Here is a 22,384-nt window from a genome sequence, read left to right as displayed (position 1 = left end):
TTTTCAGTGTAGAGTGGGTCTAAGTTACATTTAAGTAAGGTTTTATATTCCAATTCAATTTCGATAAGCAGACTTTCCCATTCATTGAACGACTCGAATACTAAAGCATTGTTTAATTGCTGTGCTTGGCTAAACTGAATACTGACGAAAACAAGCACTGAAATAAAAATCCCCTTAATTTATCTTCGCCATGCACCTGGAAACTCCCAAGGATTGTCCAACAAGACCTCAAACAGGGTTATCAGAGATAAAGTAAATTCAAGTCTTTCTTTGTTCACAGAATCATTCCTTTTCTGAAACAACACAATTAAAGGAAAGGGGATATACACATTTGAAGGCAATACACGTTTAAACATGCACACTGAAACAAACGTCACTCTATTTCGGCCTGGGAATGAGGTAAAGAAATGATAATCCAATGTTTAAAAAGCACCATCATCCAGCTCTTTCGCTTGTCTCTCTGCACCCAGTGGGGAATCTTGCTGTATTACCCTTTGACACACTGACAAATATGGTAAAATATGCTAATACACTTATGACGTCAGCGAGGCCGGCGGGGGGGATGGGAGGGGCTGAGTGGATTCTGAGGCTCCAGTGACTGGGGAAGGAGACTGTGAGAATCATGGCTGGGTTTGTTGCTCGTTTTTCCAAAGTTTTCTTCAGGGAAAACTTTCCCAAAGCCCTCATTGCATCGATGAGTTCTCAGTGGCCACGACATGTTTATACAATGACGGGTAGGTGGAGCTGATGTTGGTTTGTTGGGATCTGATCATCAGTTAAAAGCTGGATACTCTGCAGCAGGTTGGAGTGGAAATTTCCACTCTGCGATTTCTGGGGTTTTGCGGGGAGGAGCTGCTTTTGAGTAGAAAGATAAACAGCTGGTCCGCATATTGATGTGAATGCGTTTACCAAGTGATTTGAAACGCTACGCTGGATATTGATTGGAAATGTAACGGGATGTTAAATTTTAATCCTCTCGAGCGAGTCGTGTAACATATTGGCGTTTCACTGGTCATAAAGTTAAAATGGCAAAACGAAAACATCGGGACAATGCATTCCCCGGCTCTTATTTTTAAAGCGATCCTTTATGAGCTTTTCCTGCCGGCTCGAACGGAGTGAGCGGTCAGGAATTGTTTGGGACTAACTCGAGAGGAGGGATTGGCAAATGTAGGATTTTTTTTTGTGCTTACTTTGAAGCGACATTCTTCTGAGCTGGTCTGGGTCAAAACAGAGAACAAATGTATCTGTCTGTACTTAAAAGTTGAAATCCTTGGATGCTCGCGCTGCTTGAAAGATGCCTGGGAAGATTTGGTTTGACAATACGGTAGGGTCAGGTCAGATCACTGTTTCCCATTCAACCTTATCTTTATATTATTGGGTAGAAAACCTCGTCACGGCCACACGTGATAAATAGGGAGGACAAGGTACCTGCAGCCGTCATGTATTTTGATTGTAAATCCAAAACTTTTGTTGTTTGACGAAAGTATAGTGGGAGTTGAAGTTCCTAATTAGCCCTATATGATGTGATCAACAATAGCTCCCCCACTATACACAGCACAACTATCAGCCTTGGCCGGCGGTAGCGTTCGTATTCCTATCCCTGAGTCGGAAAGCTGAGATCCAGTTCAACTCCAGAAAGTGGAGCACATAATTTAGGCTAGTAACGGGGAGGCGGTGGTATAGTGGTATTGTCATTGGACTAATATTCCACAGACCCAGGGTGATGCTCTGGGGATTCGGGTTTGAATCCCACCACTGCAGATGGTGAAATTTGAATTGAATAAAAATCTGAAATTAAGAGTCTTGTTTCCATTGTTTCCATTGTTTCTCATAATTAAGATGATGACCATGAAACCACTGGTTTGGTTCACTAATGCCCTTTAGGGAAGGGAATCTGCTGTTCTTACCTAGTCTGGCCTACATGTGTGACTCCAGACCCACAGGAATGTGGTTGACTCTTAAATGCCCTCTGAAGGGCAATTAGGCCAGCTATGGCACATCCCATGAACAAAAAAAAGGCATTGTACATTGTCGACCCTGCTGTCTTGCAAGTATTAAACCAAAACACGATCTGACCTCTGACCTCCAAAAGAACATAAGAAATAGGAACTGGGGTAGACCATTCAGCCCTTCGAGCCTGCTCCACCATTCAATAAGATCATGGCTGATCTTCTTGTGTTTCGATTTCCACATTCCCAGCTAACCCCGATAACCTTCGATTCCCTCGCCTAACAAGAATCTATCTACCTCTGTCTTAAAAATATTCTATGGCCCCGACTCCACCACCATAGGCAGAGAGTTCCAAAGTCGCACAATCCTCTGAGAGAAAAAATTCTCCTCATCTCTCTCCTAAAAGGGTGATCCCTAATTTTAAAATAGTGCCCCCTAGTTCTGGACTCACCCACAAGAGGAAACATTCTTTCAACATCCACCTTGTCAAGACCTTTCAGGGTCTTGTATCAAATCAAATCACCCCTCACTCTTCTAAACTCCAATGGAAACAAGTCCAGTCTGAACCACCTCCAATACATTTACATCCTTCCTCAAATACAGAGACCAAAACTGCACACTCTATTCGTGGTGCGGTCTCGCCAATGCCCTGTTTAACTCAAGCATAACATCTTTACTTTTATGTTCAATCTTTCTCTCAATAATGGATAGCATTCCATTTGCCTTCTTAATTACTTGCTGTATCTGCAAATACTAAATTTTTGTGACTCATGTACTAGAACACCTAGATCCCTCTGCACCTCAGAATTATGCAGCCATTCTCCATTTAAGTAATACTCTGCTTTTTTGTTCTTCCTGCCAAAGCAAACAACTTCCACATTTTTCCCACATTAAACTCCATTTTCCAGATCTGTGCCCACTCACTCAACCATTCTATATCCATCTGCAACCTCATGTCCTCTTCACAACATACTTTCCTACCTATCTTTGTTATCTGCAAATTTAGCTACCATGCCTTCACTCCCCTTATTTAAGTAATTGATGTAAATTGTAAAAAAATTGAAGCCCCAGCACGGATTGCTGTGGGACTCCACTTATCATATCCTGCCACTCCGAAAAAGACCCATTTTTGCATACTCTCTGCTTTCTGCCAGCCAGCCAATTGTCCATCCATGCTAATACGTTACTCCCTACACCATGCACTTTTATTTTCCGTAATAACCTTTGATGTGGCACCTTATCAAATACCTTCTGGAAATCCACGTACAGTATTTCTACAGGCTCCCCTTTATCACACATGTTGCTCCTTTAAAAAGCTCCACTAAATTAGTTGAACATGATTTTCCTTTCACAAAACCATGCTGACTCTTCCCTATTGCCTTGAGCTCTTTTAAGTGCCCAGCTATAACCTCCTTTAATGATCGATTCTAACAACTTCCCCACGACAAGCATCAAGCTAACTGACCTGTTTCCTGTTTTCTGCCTCCCTCCCTTCTTGAATAGAGGGGTTATATTTGCTACTTTCCAGTCTGATGGAACCTTTCCAGAATGTAGCGAATTTTGGAAAACACCAGTGCATCAACTACCTCATTAGCCACCTCTTTTAAGACCCTAGGATGTAGTCCATTGGGACCCGGAGTTTTGCCAGCCTGTAGTTCCATCAATTAGCTCAGTACCGTTTCCCTAGTGATTTCAATTTCACCAAGTTCCTCTCTCCTTTTCACGTCCTGATTTGCAGCTATTACTGGAATGTTTTTTGTATCCTCTATAGCGAACACAGAAACAAAATATTTGTTCATTTCTTCTGCCATTTCCTTATTATCTACTATTAGTTCCCCACTGTCACTCTCTGGAGGACCAACACTCACTTTTCTTTTTTCATTTTTAAATACCTGTAGAAACTCTTGCTATCCATTTTTACATTTCTAGCTAGCTTCCCCTCTTCCTCTAATTTCTTTCTCCTGGTTAACCTTTTAGTCATTCTCTGCTGTTCTTTATATTCTGACCAATCATCTGTCCTGCCACTCATTTTTTCAAAGTCGTATCTTTTCTATTTAAATTTAATGCTTTCCTTAACTTCTTTAGTTAACCACGGATGGTGGGCCCTCCCCTTAGAATTGTTCCCTATAGTAGGAATGTACTTATTCTGAATACTCTGAAATACCCCCTTAAATGTCCTCCACTGCTTCTCTATTGATTTATCCTCTAGCCTAGTTTCCCAGTTCACTTCAGCTAGCTCAGCTTTCATCCCCACATAGCTGCCCTTATTTAAGTTGAAGATACAAGTCTTAGAGCCACTCTTCTCCCTTTCAAACTGGATGTAAAATTCACTCATTGTGTTCACTGCTACCTAGGGGTGCCTTTACTCTGGGGTCATTAATTAACCCTGTTACGTTACACAATACCAAGTCTAATATAACCAGCTCTCTGGTTGGTTCCAGAACGTGCTGCTTGAAGAAACTATCTTGAAAGCATTCCAAGAACTCCTCATCCAGGCTATTACTGCCAATCTGATTCTTCCAGTTTATATGTAGATTAAAATCACCCATGGTTATTGCTGTCCCTTTATCATAAACACATAATATTTTCTCTCCAATACTTTGTCCTACACTGTGGCTACTGTTAAGGGGGCCTATAGACCACTCCCGCTAATGACTTTTTTCCCCTACTATTCCTCATTTCCACCCAAAGTGATTCCGCATCCTGATCTCCTGAACTAAGGTCATCTCTAACAATTGCACCAATGCGCACTTTGATTAACAGTGTTACCCCTCCATCTTTACCTAACTTCCTAGTCTTCTTGAATGCCATGTACCCCTCAATGTTAAAGACTCAATCTTTGTCTTCGTGCAGCCATGTCTTTGTAGTTGCTATCAGATCATATTTATTTACCTCAATGTAGGCCATCAATTAATTTAATTTGTTATGAATGCTACGCACATTCAGATAGAGAACCTTCAGTTTTGTCTTTTTGTTACCTTTTGTAACATCTAGTCTTGACGGTTGATATATTCTTAGGTTTTTTCTCTCTGTTCCTTCCTGCCACTCTCTGACCCTAATTTCTAATGTTACTATTTTGCTGTCCTGTCTTGAATCTACACCTTGAATTGTTACCTCCACCCAAGCTTAATCCTGCACCACTCTTATTTAGTTTAAAGCCCTCTCTACATCCCTAGTTATGCGATTTGCGAGGACATTTGTCCCAGCATGGTTCAGGTGCAGACTGTCCCAACAGTAATGCCCCACTTTCCCCAGTACTGATGCCAGTGCCCCATAAACTGGCACCCAGTTCTCCCACACCAGTCTTTGAGCCACACATTCATGCCTCTAATCTTATTTGCCCTATGCCAATTTGCACATGGCTCAGGTAATAACGCAGAGATTATTACCTTTGAGGTTCTGCATTTTACTTTGGTACCCAGCTCCTCATACTGACTTTGCAGAACCCCTTTCCATGTTCTACCTATGTCATTAGTACCTACATGGACCACGACAACTGGATCCTCCCCCTTCCACTGCAATTTCCTCTCCAGCCCTGAGCTGATGTCCCAAACCTGGCACTGGGCAGCCAACATAGCCATCTGGAATCTTGCTTTTTGCTGCAGAGAACAGTGTCAATCCCCCTACTACTACATTCCTTTTTGACTAAGATCAAACAAGGTGTTTTGTGAAAATTGGCTACGCTACCTTTCCCTACATTACAATAGTGACTATGCTTCAAAATGCCACCCCTTCCTGTCCCTCTGACCCCATCCTTTTTGCTAATCCCAGCCTTGCCGTGTATTCACCATACCCTCTGACCTTCCCCTCTCTGATGCTGAATGTTCTGTACTCAATAAAGGACTCAATTTCATCCCCTTACGCCCTCACCTCAATGAATTTCAGGCTTGGCATGACACAGAGCTTTTTTCCGCCGCCTTCGTCTCCGTGCTCACTTCTTTGGGCAGTGGCATAATGGTATTATCACTGGACTAGTATTCCAGAGACCTACAGTAATTCTCTGGGGACCCAGGTTCGAATCCCACCATTGGCAGATGGTGAAATTTGAACCTGATAAATATCAAATTAAAAGTCGGATGATGACCATGAAACCATTGCTGATTTTTGTAAAAACCCATCTCGTTCACTAATGTCTTTTAGAGAAGGAAATCTGCTGTCCTTACCTGGTCCGGGCCTACATGTGACTCCAGACCCACAGCAACGTGGTTGACTCTTAGATGTCCTCCAAACAAGGGCAATTAGGGATGGGCAATAAATGCTGGCCTAGCCAGTGATGCTCATATCCCATGAACGAATAAAGAAAAGGTGTCCTCCCCCAGTTCAGTGGATCCTATCACCCGCCTCCAGTATTCTCCCTCTACCTGGACCCATCCCTCTCGCCTCTTACCTGCTCTCGATCTTTTAATTAAGAACTGTCGGCATGACATTGACCATCTCAATTTCTTTGCTCCCCCACCGACTCCACCCTGTCTCCTTCTGAACTTGCTGCACTCTGTTCTTTTAGATCCAACCCTGACTTTGTTATCAAACCCGCCAACAAGGGTGGTACTGTTGTCTGATGTACTGACCCCTACCTCGCAGAGGCTGTGCACCAACTCTCAGACACTTCTTCCTACCTTCCCCTGGTCCGTGACCCCAGCACTGAACATCAAACTATTGTTTCCAGGACTGTCACTGGCCTCATCTCCTCTGGAGATCTTCCCTCCACAGCTTCCAACCTCATAGTCTCCCAACCCCTGACAGCCTGCTTCTACCTCCTCCCTGGAATCCACAAACAGGACTGTCCCAGTAGACTGATCGTTTCAGCCTGTTCCTGCCCCATGGAGCTCATTTCTTCCTATCTTGACTCCATTCTCTCTCCCTTGCCCAGTCTCTTCCCATCTACATTCGCGATTCTTCTGATGCCATATGTCCTATCAACAGTCTCCAGTTACCTGGTTCTAACCGTCACCTCTTCCCCATGGATGTCCAATCCCTCTACACCTTTATACCCCACCAGGATGGTCTGTGGGCTCTCTGCTTCTTCCTCAAACAGAGGCCCAAACAATCCCCATCCACTGCCACTGCTCCTCTGTCTGGCTGAGCTTGTTCTCTCACTGAACAATTTTTCCTTTAACCTGTCTCACTTTTTCCAAATAAAAGGTGTGACTATGGGCACCCACATGGGCTCAATTATGCCTGTCTTCTTGTGGGGTACGTGGAACACTTCTTGTGGGGTATGTGGAACGTTCCTTGTTCCAGTCCTACTCAGGCCCCCTCCCACAACTCTTTCGGCATAAGGATGACTGTATTGGTGCCACTTCATGCTCTCACTGGACCTGCAAAAATTTATCAATTTTGCTTCCAATTTTCACCCTTTTATCACCTTCATATGGTCCATCTCCGACACTTCCCTTCCCTTCCTTGACCACTCTGTCTCCATTTCTGGTGATAGACTGTCTACCAATATTCATTACAAGCTCACCGACTCCCCCAGCTATCTCAACTACAGCTGCTCACACCCTGCTTCCTGTAAGGACTCCATCCCATTCTCTCAGTTCCTTCACCTTTGTCGCATCTGTCCTAATGATGCCACCTTCCAAAGTAGTGCTTTTGGCATGTCTCAATTCTTCCTGAACCGAGGTTCCCTCCAACTGTGGCTGGCAGGGCCCTCAACCTTGTCTGGCCCATCTCCCATACCTCTGCCCTCACCCCTTCCCCTCCCTCCCAAAACCATGGTAGGGTCCCCCATGTCTTCATATTTCACCCCATCAGCCTCCGCATTCAAAGGATATCCTCTACCGTTTCCGCCAACTCCAGCATGATGCCACCACCAAACACATCTTCAGCATTCCATAGGGACTGTTCTGTCTGTGACACCCTAGTCCATTCCTCCATCACCCCCAAAACCTCATCTCCTTCCCACGGACCTTCCCATGCAGTTGCAGAAGGTGCAACACCTGCACCTTTACCTCCTCCCTCCTCACCATCCAAGGCCCCAAACACTTCTTTCAGATGAAGCAGCATTTCACTTGCAGTTTTGCCTACTGCTCCCAATGTGGTCTCCTCTACACTGGGGAGACCAAATGCAGACTGGGAGACCACTTTGCCTTTGCTCAGTCTGCAAGCATGATCCAGACTTTCCTATCGCTTCCCATTTCAACACACCACCTTGCTCTCATGCCCATCCTTGGACTGCTGCAATGTTCCAGTGAAGCCCAACGCAAACTGGAGGAACCGCACCTCATCTTCTGGTTAGGCACTTTACAACCTTCTAGACTTAACATTAAGTTCAACAACTTTAGACCATGAACACTCTCTTCTACCTTTACCCCTTTTTAAATCCTTTTTACACATTGATTTTTATTTATTTTATTTATTCTTATTCATATATTCACTTTTTTTATCCTTTCCCCCCAAACACCACCACCCCCCCACACACACACACACACACACACACACAGGGCCATCTATCACTTGTTTTTATGTTGCTCTTTTACAGAGTGCTGACCCTTGTTCTGCCATTAAAGCATCAAAAAATTAATAAATTAGCACATTCTGCTTCTCTTACCTTTATGCCACTATCAGCATCTTTAGTCTTCCCCACTTCCATTAACACGCTCTTTATCTTGTGTCCATGACATCTTTGCCAATCTCTCCTTCACCCCCACCTATTGCTGACCTTCTATTTTGCTTCACCTGCTCCACCCCCACCCCCCAGCCCTAAACCATATAAAGTCCATCATATTTCTACTCTTTAGCTCTGAAGAAGAGCCACGTGGACTCAAAATGTTAACTCTGTTTCTCTCTCCACAGATGCTGCCAGACCTGAGTTTTGCCAGCATTTTCTGTTTTTACTTCAAAATACCTCATTGGCTTTGGAATGCCATAAAACATCCTGAGGTTGTGAAAGGGTGTACATAAATCCACATTCTTTCATTCCGTTCCAATCAGGCACTACCTAATTTATATTTGAAAAGTCGTATGGGCTTGAAATGTTAACTCTGTTTGTCTCTCCACAGATGCCGTCAGACTGCAGGTTTTTCCAGCGTTTTCTGTTTTTATACCTAATTTATACTGCCTGGCTCCATTTACAATGTCCCCGCTCTGGAGAAAACTCTGCCATTAAAATTGGAGAGCACGATTAGGTTCGCCTACATTTGGTAAACACTAAAATCAATACTGAATGTGATGTAGAAGTGCTCAGAAAGTACTCCCTGAGTTTTTTAAAACCAATTTGACACTGCAGTGTCAAACAAAAGTGCTGTAAGACTGACTCCATTAGGGCTTTCAGAAAAATGAGGACAACATGTGTATTCTATGTGTAAAAACAAGTGTGTAACATCTTGGAATGTATAAAAAGAGATGCCTTAAAGCAGAACTCGATTTGCCATATTTGAACAGCCAAATTTGCAAACTTTTTTGCAAATTGTTTTTCATTTGTTTTCCCTTTGGAAAATTTACAAGGTGCTAACTGGATGAAGAGTTTTCACTTATTCCTTTACTCTTACGTTGGAAGTAAAAACATAAGGTTTCCCATATTTATGTTTCCTGGAGGAAGAGCAGAATGTCAAACAGATCAGGTTATACTACACCAATAAACTATCCTCCAAGCCACATCTATAAACTGGTGCCAATAATGCCTCAAAATGTTGGCCACCGATAGGCAATCATACGAAGTGACTGATACACTGTTTAAAAAGCCAGTTAAGTGATTTCTATTCTAGTAGAAAAGAGTAACAAATGTGATTCTGGTTTGAATGGCAGGATTGTCTCAATTCAAGGGGATCATAGCTGAAAAACATTTGATCCCAAGGCAATGTGTTAATTGTTTTTATACATGTATCTTGAGATTGTATAAAACTATAATTCAAAAATAATTCTAGGAAGATACACTCCAGAGTTGTTTCCATTGGTTAAAATGTAAGCCTTGTTTTTGAAGTATGATTCTATTTAATCCTCGTCACAAACCAGATGTTAATGTGCCTCATGATTAAAGCATCAAAAAATTAATAAATTGCTTGCAAAACTCAGAATGTAATATCTAACCTTAGATTGATTCTGCGATTAGACAACACTTGCTGAATAATTCCAAGTGTGCTAAGAATTACGCTAACAACCAATTTAAGATTATCATTTGGGTTCGCAATGTGGCTCACTTATGTTTGCTAGAAGCTACATATATTCATACACAAGGGCCTGTCCTCTAGAGGCATAAGAAACATCCTCAGGCATTGTGCCTTTTTTGAATTAAGTAAGAGCATGGATGACAATAATTCCATGGTTCATTCTCCATGGCAATCAGAGCTGACTTTTCAACCAATCAGCACCGTTTACTCATGCAATATAAATTGTTTCTCCTTTTGAAATTTGGTATTCTTGCATCTGTCCTGATGAGTGCAAGTCATAAAGCTTTGACAGCATGTCTTTTTTTTTAGTAGTGCTCAAGTTCTGTACTACCAAGTGACTAAACTAACAAATGGTGAATCTCTGGTTGAAAAGTGCCAGCCAGAAGCAATCAGTGCACATGAACTTTAAATCTGCACTTGAGGACCATTTGATTCAGCCAATAGTCAATAAATGAGCTTCACCACTTGTGCACTGAAGACTTGCAGCTGCAACATGTCCCTACATCACCTGTAGAGATCACTGTTGACAACTGATTAAACCCTAGGTCTCTTGCTATGTTTCTTCATAGGATCATAGAGAGTTTTAGCACAGAAGGAGGCCATTTGGTTGTTCATGTCTTTGCTGGCCCAAAAAGAGCAATCCAGCCTAACCCCACTTTCCAGCTCTTGTCCCTTGACCTTGAAGTTTACAGCATATCAGGTGTGTATCCAAGTACTTTTTAAATATAATGAGGGTTTCTGCCTTTACCATTCTTTCAGTCAGTGACTTCCATAGCCACACCAGCTTCTGGTGAAAATGTTTCTCCTCAACTCTCCCCTAATCCTGCTACCAATTATTCTAAATCTATGCTTCCGGTCATTCACCTCTCTGTTGAGAGAAATAAGTCCTCCCTATCGATTCCTTTGAGGCTTCTCATAATTTTATACAACTCAATTGGATCTTTCCTCATCCCCGTCAGCCTGTTGAATCATTCCTCATAGCTGAAATACTTCATTCCTGGCACCATCCTCATTAATCTCCTCTTTATCCTCTCTAGTGTATAACATCCTGTAATGTGTTGATGAGAACAACACTTTATCTGTGGCCTAACTGGAGTTTTACGCAACTCTAGCATTACTGCTCTGCTCTTATATTCTATGCTTTGACTAATACAGGAAAGTATCCCATATGCATTCTTATCCACCTATCTACCTGTCCAGTTCCCTTCAGGAATCTATTGACATGTCCTCCAAGATCCCTCTGTTCCTCTATGCTTTTTTTTATTCGTTCATTGGATTTGTGCGTCGCTGGTTAGGCCGGCATTTATTGCCCATCCTTAATTGCCCTTGTTTAGAGGGCATTTAAGAGTCAACTGCATTGCTGTGGGTCTGGAGTCACATGTTGGTCAGACCAGGTAAGGACAGTAGATTTCCATCCCTAAAGGACATTAGTGAACCAGATGGGTTTTTTTACAAGAATCAGCAATGATTTTGTGGTTATCATCAGACTTTTAATTCCAGATTTTTATTTAATTTAAATTTCGCCATCTGCCATGGTGGGATTTGAACCCAGGTCCCCAGAGCATTACCCTGGGTCTCTGGAATATTAGTCAGTGACAATACCACTATGTCAGCACCATCTCAATATTCTGCCACTTACTGTGTATTTCCTCGCTTTGTTTACCCTCCCAAAAATCATTACCTCAGTCTTCTGCAGATTGAATTCCATTTGCCACTTTTCTGCCCACCTGACCAGTCTATTGATATTCTCCTGCAGCCTACTGCTTTCTTCCTCAGTATGAACTATGCAGCCAGTTCTGTAAAGTTATTAATCATAAACCCTTCATTTAAATCTAAATCATTGATATATACCAGAAAAAGCATGGGACCTATAACCGAACCTTGTGAAACCCCACTGGAAACAGACTTCCAGCCATAAAAGCACCCATCAATCTTTGCCTCCTGCAACTGAGCATTTCAAGATCCAACTTGCCACTGCCCATGGATCCCACGGTTTTTATTTTTCTGACCAGTCTACTATGCTAAGATCCTTGCAGACTATATCAAATGCAGGGTTCTCATCAACTGTCTTTATTAGCTCAAATATTCAACCAAGTTAGTCAAACACAACTACTACTTAACAAATCCATGATGACTGTGATTAATCTGTGCCTATCTAAATGGTGATTTATAGTGTCTTTCAGAATATTTTCCAACAATTTTTCAACAATCCACTGCAAAGGTTAGGCTAACTGACCTATAATTACCAGTTTATTCCTTTCTCCCTTTTTAAATAAAAGAACCACATTAGCAGCCCTCAAGTACCATACCCATAGCCAGGGAGGATTGGAAATTGATGGTTAGAGGCTCTGCTATTTTCTCCCTTACCTCTCTTAGTAACTAATGGTTTGTTTCATCTGGGCCTGGCAAATTATCCATTTTTAAGGATGCTAAGCAACTCCCTTAATATTTCCCCTTTTGTTATGTTTCTCCCAATTAATATTTCAAAATCCTCCTTAGCAAAAACCACATCCACGTCTTCCACCTCCACACACAGGTTACCATTTTGATCTCTAATAAGCCCTACTGTTTCCTTAATTACCCTCTTGCTCTATGTGTATCTACAAAATATTGGTGGGTTGTCCTTGATTTTACTTGCCAACTTTTTCATGCCCTCCTTAATTTCCTTTTTAACTTCATGCCCGCAGTCTGCAATACTCTTCTAGACTTTCTACAGTATTGAACTCTTGGTATCTGATACAAGCTTCCCTTTTTTACCCTGAATGCTCCTTGAGGTCAAGGGCTCAAGATCTGGGAGTCCCACCCTTTTTGTTTGAGAACATATTTGCTGTGAACTCTCAGTATCTCATCCTTGAATATTTCCCACTGTACTAACACTTATTCATCTTCAAATAGGTGTTTCCAATCCACTTTTGTCAAGTCACAAAGATAAAAGCAAAATACTACAGATGCTGGAAATCTGAAACAAAAACAGAAAATGTTGGAAAAATTCAGCGGATCTAACAGCATCTGTGGAGAGAACCCTGACTGAACCCTGAAGAAGAGTCTTACAGACTCGAAACGTTTACTCTGTTTTTCTCTCCATAGATGCTATTAGATCTGCTGAGATTTTCCAGCATTTTCTGTTTTTGTTTGTCAAATCACACTTCGGCTTAGTAAAATGGGCCTTTCTCCCAATTGAGAACTTTTACTACTGCTAAAATTGTTTTTTTTTCCATAACTACGCTAAACCTAACTGAATTATATTCACTGCCCCAAAATGCTCCCTCACTGCCACCTGCCCAACTTTACCAGAACTGCCCCTTTTCTTATTGGCTTAAAACCTTTAAAAAAATTTCCACCCTCAATATCTTTTACACTTAATATTCTTTTACAGTTAATATTAGTTGTTGAAGTCCCTTACTATTACTGCCCTACTGTTACTGTATTTCTCAGAAGGCTGCATCTACTGATGTTTCAACGTTAGGGGAGCATTTCTCTCTCTTGCGCACGCACGCACACATACACACTCCGCAGTTAGGCTAATGAGCTGCTTAGTATATTTCATAGTTTCAGTGCTGTTTTGAACCTGCCATCTATATCCCCAGCAACAAGACATCATAAATGAATGACATTTCACTGCATTTAGTGCAAAGCAACAAGTTACATCTAAAATCCTTTCTCAGGACCTTTCATTTAATTGATCCTCATGTAAATCTGGGATTTGATAATCCGAATCCTGAGACTGTGTCCCCAGGTTCTAAGTTCCCCAGCCAGGGGGAAACAACATCTCAGTCTCAGGATAAAGGGGTTGGCCGTTTAGGACTGAGTTGAGGAGAAATTTATTCACTCGATAGCTTGTCAATCTTTGGAATCCTCTACTCCAGAGGATTGTGGGCAGGAAAGTGGAATTGAGGCCAACGATCACCCACAATCATATTGAATGGCACAGATTTTGGAGGTGGCATCTTGTCTCTTAAAAGGACAAGAGCCCCAATGGCAGCTAATTAGTGTCTGATTGCCACAGATTCCACTCAGTGCTCCCAGAAGCGGATGAGGCAGGTTTGCGCCTGCCTTTCCAGCTCACTGTAAGGGCACTCTGACAAAACTCAGCCTGTGGTTGTCCAGGGTATGAGAAGCATCTTGGAGTTCCCACATGGTACACAACGCAATTGAGGTGCCCTGCCATACCTCTAAATTTAACAGAAATAAATTTAAGATTTATACATGATATGAACAAAAAAAAACACAGCTATACACCAATCAGCTTCCCTAGGACTGATACCACTTTGGGTATTTTTTACCTCTATCCCTGATGCTCCTCTTCCCTGATTTACTGATTCTTCTTTAGCCAATTTCATCTTCTTTAGAATTGCAATATAAATTACACAGCCACAAATCCTTTCTCCCTTAATGCCCAGCTAAAAGCAATTGAAGCATACGAGGGCTGGGATTTCCTGGCTCCGTCGTGGCAGGACCCGCCATGGGAAGTTTGGCGGCCCAGCCAAAAGTCCATTGACTTTCGGTGGGGCTGGACAATCCCTGTGGCGGGCAGGGCCAGAAAATCCCGCCTGAGGTTTCCTACCCACGACCTTTTGTGCTCCCACTACTAACTTGTTTCTTTAATGCTAATGAGGCAGTTACAGCTTTCTGAAGGTGTCAGATTAACTTTGACAACGTTGCATCTATTAGACTTCTTAAAACCTCCAGAATACCAGCGCAGTATAGGCTTTTACAGAGCATAGTTATCTTAATTTATGTTCGTAGGGATTGGGGATGCCATGTTGTTTAGTTTTGTAGTATTGTGCGTGAGCTGCCATCAGGGCTCTTGTCCTTTTAAGAGACAAGATGCCACCTCCTAATGCTGCGACATTCAATATGATTGTGGCTGAACCTAGGCCTCAATTCCACTTTCCTGCCCACTCCCCATATCCCCTGATTCCCTGCGAGACCAAATATCTGTGCTCGCAGCCTTAAACATATTCAACAATGGAGCATTCACAATCCTCTATAGTAGACAATTACAAAGTTCACAACCCTTTGACTGAAGAAATTTCTCCTGAACTTATTTAATTAAATAATTGGATAAGCTAATTATATGGTTTAGTCTCTCGTACATGCGAACATACGAACTTGGAGCAGGAGTAGGCCACTAGGCCCCTCGAGCCTGCTCTGCCATTCAATAAGATCATGACTGATCGGATTGTAACCTCCTGCCTAACACAGTAACCCTTCACTCCCTTGTTTATCAAGAATTTATCTAACTCTGCCTTGAAAACATTCAAAGACTGTGCTTCCATTGCCTTTTGTGAAAGGGAGTTCCAAAGACACTCTACCCTCTGAGAGAAAAAAATTCTTCTCATCTCTGTCTTAAATGGGCGACCCCTTATTTTTAAACAGTGACCCCTAGTTCTAGATTCTTCCACAAGAGGAAACACCCTCTTCCTGTCCACCCTGTCAAGTCCCCTCGGGATCTTGTATGTTTCGATCAAGTCACTTCTTATTCTTCGCAACTCCAGCGGATACAAGCCGAGCCTGCCCAATCTTTCCTCATAAGATAACCTGTCCATTCCTGGTATTAGTTTAGTAAACTTTCTCTGAACTGCTAATGCATTTACAACCTTCCTTAAATAAGGAGACCAATACTGTACACAGTATTCCAGATGTGGTCTCACCATATCCTGCACAACTGAAGCATAACCTTCCTACATTTATATTCAATTTCCCCTCTCAATAAATAATAACTTTCTATTAGCTTTCCTAATTACTTGCTGTATCTGCATACTAGCCTTTTGTGGTTCATACACTAGGACACCAAGATCTCTCAGAGCTCTGCAATTTCTCAACATTTGGATAATAAGCTGCTCCTTTATTCTTCCTGCCAAAATGGACAATTTCACATTTGTCCACATTTTACTCTATTTTCCAGATCTTTACACACTCACAACCTATCTATGTCCCTTTGTAGCCTCCCTATATCCTCTTATTTTCCTATCTTTCTTTGTATCATCAGCAAATTTAGCAACCATACCTTCAATCCCTTCATCCAAGACACTTATATAAATTGTAAAAGGTTGAAGGCTCAGCACTGATCCCTATGATATACCACTAGTTACACCCCACCAACCAGAAAAAGACCCATTTATGGTTACCCTCCGTTTCCTGTTAGCTGGCCAATATGTTACCCACCATGAGCTCTTGTTTTCCACAACAACCTTTGTGGTGGAACTTTATCAAATGCCTGCTGGAAATCTAAGTGCAATACACCAGTTCCCCTTTATCCACAGCACATGTGACTCCTTCAAAGAACTCAAATCAATTGGTTAAACATGATTTCCCTTTTTCAAAACTATGTTGACTCTGCCTGATTGCCTTAAATTTTTCTTAGTGCTCTGCCATAACATCTTTAATTACAACTTCCTACATTTTCCCCATGACAGATGTTGGACTAACTGGCCTGTAGTTTCCTGCTTTCTGTCTCCCTTTTTGAAGTAAGGAATTACATTTGCTACCTTCCAACCTAATGGAACCTTCCCTGAATCTAGGGAATTTTGGAAAATTAAAACCAATGCAACAACCATCTCACTAGCCACTTCTTCGAAGACCCTAGGATGAAGTCAATCAGGATCTGGGGATTTGTCAGCCCACAGCTCCAACAGTTTGCTAAGTTCCACTTCCCTGGTGATTGTAATTTTCCTGAATTCCTCCCTTCCACTTCCTGATTTAAAGCTATTTCTAGGATGTTATTTGTATCATCTGCAGTGAAGACCAATGCAAAATACCTGTTCAGTTCATCTGCCATCTCATTATTTTCCACTATTAATTCCCCAGACTCACTTTCTATAGGACCAGCGCTCACTTTATTAACTCTTTTCTCATTTAAGTATCTATAGAAACTCTTACTACTCGTCTTTATATTTCTAGCTAGCTTTCCATCATGCTCTAATTTTCCCTCCTGATTAATCTTTTTGTTGTTTTTTGCTGTTCTTTATATCCTGTCCAAACTTCTGACCTGCCACCCGTCTTTGCGCAATATATGCTTTTTCTTTAAGTATGATGCTATTTATAATTTTTTTTTGTCAACCATGGATGGTGGGTCCTCCCCTTGGATTTTTCCTTTCTCGTTGGAATGTATAAGAACATAAGAAATAGGAACAGGAGTAGACTATTAAGCCCCTCAAGCTTGCTCCACCATTCAATAAGATCATGGCTGATCATCTTGTGTTTAAATTTCCACATTCCCATCTAACCCCGATAACCTTAGATTCTTGTTAGGCAAGGGAATCAATCTACCTCTGCCTTAAAAATATTCAATGACCCCGCCTCCACCACCAACTGAGGCAGAGAATTCCAAAGTCGCACAACCCTCTGAGAGAAAAAAATTCTCCTCATTTCTGTCCTAAAAGGGCAACTCCTAATTTTAAAACAGTGACCACTAGCTCTGGAGTCACCCACAACAGGAAACATCCTTTCGACGTCCACCTTGTCAAGGCCGTTCAGGATCTTGTATACTTCAATCAAATCACCCCTCACTCTTCTAAGCTCCAGTGGAACAAAGTCCAGTCTGTCCAACCTTTCCTCATAAGACAACCCACTCATTCCAGGTATCAATTTAGTAAACCTCCTCTGAACGGCCTCCAACACATTTACATTCTCCCTTAAGTATGGAGACCAAAACTGCGCATGCTATTCGAGGTGCGGTCTCACCAATGCCCTGTATAGCTGAAGAAAATATCCTTACATTTACGTTCAATCCCTCTCGTAATAAAGGATAACATTCCATTAGCTTTATTAATTACTTGCTGTACCTGCATACTCACTTTTTGTACCTCAGAATTATGCAGCTGTTTTCCATTTAAGCAATCCTCTGCTTTTTCTTCCTACCAAAGTGAACAACTTCATATTTTCCTACACTCAACTCCATTTTCCAGATCTTTGTCCACTTGCTCCAGTTATCTATATCCATCTGCAACTTCCTCATGTCCTCTTCACAACGTACTTTCCTACCTCTCTTTGTATTATCTGCAAACTTAGCTACCACGTCTTCATTCCCCTCATCAAAGTTATTGATGTAAATCGTAAAAATTTGAGGCCCCAGCACAGACTCCAGTGGGAATCCTCTCGTCACATCCTGCCAATCCAAAAAAGACCCATTTTTGCATACGCTGCTTTCTGCCAGCCAGCCAATCTTCTATCCATGCTAATATGTTACCTCATACACCATGTGCTTTTATTTTCCTCATTTCTGTCCTAAAAGGGCAACTCCGAATTTTAAAACAGTGCCCCCTAATCTTTGATGTGGCACCTTATCAAATGCCTTCTGGAAATCCAAATACAGTATGTCTACAGGCTCCGTTTTATCCACTGAACATGTTAAACAATAAATTGATTAAACATGATTTTCCTTTCACAAAACCATGCTGACTCTTCCCAATTGCCTTGAGTTCTTCCAAGTGCCCAGCTATAACCTCCTTTAATAATCAATTCTAACAACTCCTCCATGACCGATGTCAAGCTAACTGGCCTATAGTTTCCTGTTTTCTGCCTCCCTCCCTTCTTGAATAGAGGGGTTATATTTGCTAATTTTCAGTCTAATGGAACCTTTCCAGAATCTAATGAATTTTGGAAAATAAACACCAGCGCATTAACTACCTTATTAGCCATCTCTTTTAAGACCCTAGTAGTCATTGGGACCTGGAGACTTGCCAGCCCGCAGCTCTATCAATTTGCTCAGTACCATTTCCCTAGTGATTTCAATTTCTCCATTTCACCTCCTGATTTGCAGCTATTATTGGAATGTTTTTTGTATCCCCTATAGTAAACACAGAAGCAAAATATTTGTTCATTCCTTCCGCCTATTATCTACTATTTACTCCCCACTCTTAGAGACTTTGAATGACAGTTAATGGTTTCAGTGTATTTCCCGAAAAGCATAATCATGGCCTGACTTAACACTTCTACCTGGTGAGGTATTTGTTTAATTTTGATTTTATTTCCTTTGTATGTTTTTTGCATTGTTTTCCTTTCTCAGCCACAGGGTAGAATCTTCTGCTTTAAAGTTTAAGGTGGGTAGCGGGCATGGAATTCAGAATGATTCCTGCTGTTGGCAGGACCAAAAGACTCTGCCCACGTCAAATACAGAGTGGTCTCACTTTTGCTGAGGGTAATGTTTCATTAGCAGAAAAGCTGTATAATCACTACAGTTTATGAAAGTTTATTTGCATTCACCTGTATGGTTAGGTTCCATCTACATCAGTCTATACTGCCAATCCCTACCCATAGTAATGGGAGATAGATTCAAAACTTGAACAAATAGAGGTTAAGAGCTGGAGCACTACATTAGAAGAACATTTTAGAATCATAGAATGGTAACAATGTAGAAGGAGGACAATGCAGCTTGTCATGTCATTGTTGGCTCTCTGTAAGAACTACTCAGCTAGTCCCATTCAACTGCCTTTTTCCCATAGCCCTGCAATTTTTTTTACAGCCCTCTCATTTTATCAAATATCTTAAGATTAGTTTGTAGCATTTATCTCATTTTTATTTTTAAATAGGTTTGAGATCATTGACTCGATATGATGAAACAACTGTAAATGTTGATTGGCAAAAGAAGCTAACCCCAGAGCAGTACTTTGTAACTCGGGAAAAGGGGACAGAATTGGTAAGTCAATTTTAAATTCGGAATCTTGACCAACTTTAACTCTGATTTTTGTAAGACCACGATTAAAACCATTGAACATGTTTTTTTCATTATCTAGATGAGGGATATTAGTGCCAAAATCTGAAATTTTCAGATTTCAGTCACACACTGTCAGCATCAGCCACTCCCAGGTCAGTTGTAGCACAGCCAGCTTAAAGTACCTTCTCCTTTGGCTAATCAGCATTCTCCAGTCCAAGTTCAGAAGAGCTTCTTAGTGTGACATTTTTCCCTTTTCCTACACCAACCAGCTTGTGACCTTTTGGAGTCAGATTGCCAATCAGTGCCAAATCATGGACTGTTTGGTACTGTAGACTCTCACCCACTTGAAACTGGATTAAGACAACCTAAACTAAATTCACAAGATTGTTAAGTGTAAGAAATACCATTTCAGGCTTATCTTACCCATCCAGAAAAACGCTACGTTCACCCAATTCCATTTCATTCTTAAGTAGTTCCCAAGGTTTTTGCTCCTACCATTCTATCTGGGTTTTCATTCTATATATTGCTCACTCTTGTGTGAAGGTCTTCCTGATATTGGTCCTAACTTTGCCTTTTATCAGTTTGAGCCGTTATGGTCCTCTCACAATTGAGTCTAAATTTCACTTAAGGCTGTCACAGGCTGCAAACAAAGGAGGTTATCAGTTAGTTTATAAAACATGTAGTATTTGAATCCTGTTCCCAGACGTAAAAGGCTCTATACTTTGTCCTCTGATTCACTCTGTCCTTTCCTCAGCTTAGTGACTCTCCTCACTCTCCTATTCATTTTGTCACCAATTATTTACTTTTTGCTGAAAAGAAGAGACAGGAAGAGGTATTTGCTGAGTTCAAATTCCTCTACTCCCAACTGTCCTGCCACAAACAGTATCTACTGAAGAAGCTGAACCCTTGAAAGCATGCCTACCTAATCTAGCGCATGCATATTGTGGGACTCCGAATGATATGGCCGATTTTCACAAGTAACGCAAATGTCTGGTAGCATTGGAAGGCGTCAAGGCCAACTCATACATATATGTAAACCTGAAAAAGGGAATAGTCATCCTTAACAAGTGTGACTAGATCAACAAAATGCACGCCATTCTTAATGTTGGGCCCAAATTCGAATCCATTGGACCTGCTGCTCAACATAACTGGACAGCCTTGCTGGAAAGAAAGCTAAAAAAAAATACCTGCTTGTTGGACTTGTGTAAGCGCAATGAGCTGCCGGCTGATATATATGATAAGATTCATCCTCACAGCTCACTGCATCCGCAAATGTATGGGCTGCCCAAGACACACAAAAGTAATGTCCCTTTACGTCTTGTCTTATCTATGGCTGTTTCTGCACAACATGAATTGGTCAAGTGTTTGGGCAAGTTGCTACAACCAGTTTGGAGCAAATTTTCCACACACACGGTAAAGGATTCCTTCACATATGCGAAGACCATACAGGACTTGCATATTGATAGCAATGCTGTGTCCATGTGCTCATTTGACATTGCTACCCTATTCATCAATGTACTGCTCAAAGAAGCCATAGGCATTCACAAAGCAGCACTTTATCATGGCAAACTGGACCTGCCACCATTGTGTGAATCAGTATTCATTGAATTTATGAACTCAACAACTTGTACAGTTGAGTTCAGTTTTAATGACACCATGTATGCCCAAATAGATGGTGTTGCCATGGGATTCCCTCTAGGCCCAGCTCTTGCAAACATCTTTGTTGGGTTCTGTGAGAAACATGTCTTCGATGGAATTACACCTAATCTCCTCACTGTTGCATATTTCCGATATGTTGATACATTTGCTACATTTGAATCCACAGCTGCATGTAAGAATTTCCTTACACACCTTAATGGGCTCCATCCTGTGCTCAAATTCACCTGTGAAATGGAGCAGTCAAATGACCTCCCTTTCCTTGACGTGCTAGTTGCGAATTCTGCCAGGGGATTCTCTACGTTATCTATCATAAGCCTACCATCACTGGTCAATATACGCTTTGGGATTCCAACAGTTTCACGCGCTATAAGATTGGCCTTATCGGCAACCTCGTAAATAGGGCCCAGACCATTTGCTTACTGTGCAAGCTTGATGCTGAAATAGAACGCATCAAAGCCATCCTGTGAGATAATGGCTGCCCTGATCAGATCATTTCGCACTGTATATCACATAAACTCATGGGCCTAAGGCCGCTACTTTTGGCCCTGAGAAGTGCCCAGCCTATCTGAGATTACCCTGGAAGGGTAACGTATTGCAAAAATTTGAGCAACAGGTGAAAGCTAGCTGTTTCAGACTGCTATTATGCAGTAACAACATGTGTGGTGTTTGCCACCACGAGGATGCTGCCATCAAGCCAAAAAGGAGTGATGTGATATAAGAATTTCAGTGCCAGTGTGATGTTAGATATGTAGGCCATACGGGCCAAAGACTGGCAAATCAAATCAAATAGTATGTCCCTTCTGCTGTTCGCAACGGGCAAGGTACTGACCATACCCAACCAGCCCATGCTTGCAAAGCTCAAAACACGGTGTCCAACATTAGGTGTGATTCCGAGATTGGACAATATTTGCTAAACAATCCAGAGTGTTCTAAGAATTACGCTGACAATCAATTTAAGATTATCAGCCGGGCTTGCAGTGTGGCTCGCTTACACATGCTAGAAGCTACA

At 41.7% G+C, this 22,384-nt stretch overlaps 1 protein-coding gene and 1 long non-coding RNA gene across 2 annotated transcripts in view; both read left to right on the top strand.

Moving 5' to 3' along the window:
* Positions 1–570: 570 nt before the first annotated feature.
* The window catches only part of msrb2 (methionine sulfoxide reductase B2), a 46,383-nt gene continuing 24,569 nt past the window's right edge, over positions 571–22,384 (top strand). The window contains exons 1-2 of the mRNA XM_041184733.1: positions 571–734; positions 19,592–19,698. Coding sequence (XP_041040667.1) covers positions 623–734; positions 19,592–19,698 — 219 coding nt within the window. The 5' untranslated portion in view covers positions 571–622. The remainder of the gene's footprint in view (positions 735–19,591; positions 19,699–22,384) is intronic.
* On the top strand, positions 744–10,760 carry LOC121276390. The gene is made up of 3 exons (XR_005942650.1): positions 744–1,324; positions 8,952–9,092; positions 10,628–10,760. It is a non-coding gene; the product is annotated as an uncharacterized LOC121276390 (long non-coding RNA).

The sequence above is a fragment of the Carcharodon carcharias genome, chromosome 3, assembly GCF_017639515.1.
Source record: "Carcharodon carcharias isolate sCarCar2 chromosome 3, sCarCar2.pri, whole genome shotgun sequence".
NCBI lineage: Eukaryota > Metazoa > Chordata > Chondrichthyes > Lamniformes > Lamnidae > Carcharodon > Carcharodon carcharias.
The sequence above is the reverse complement of the archived record's forward strand: the minus strand, read 5'-3'. Positions and strand labels throughout refer to the sequence as shown.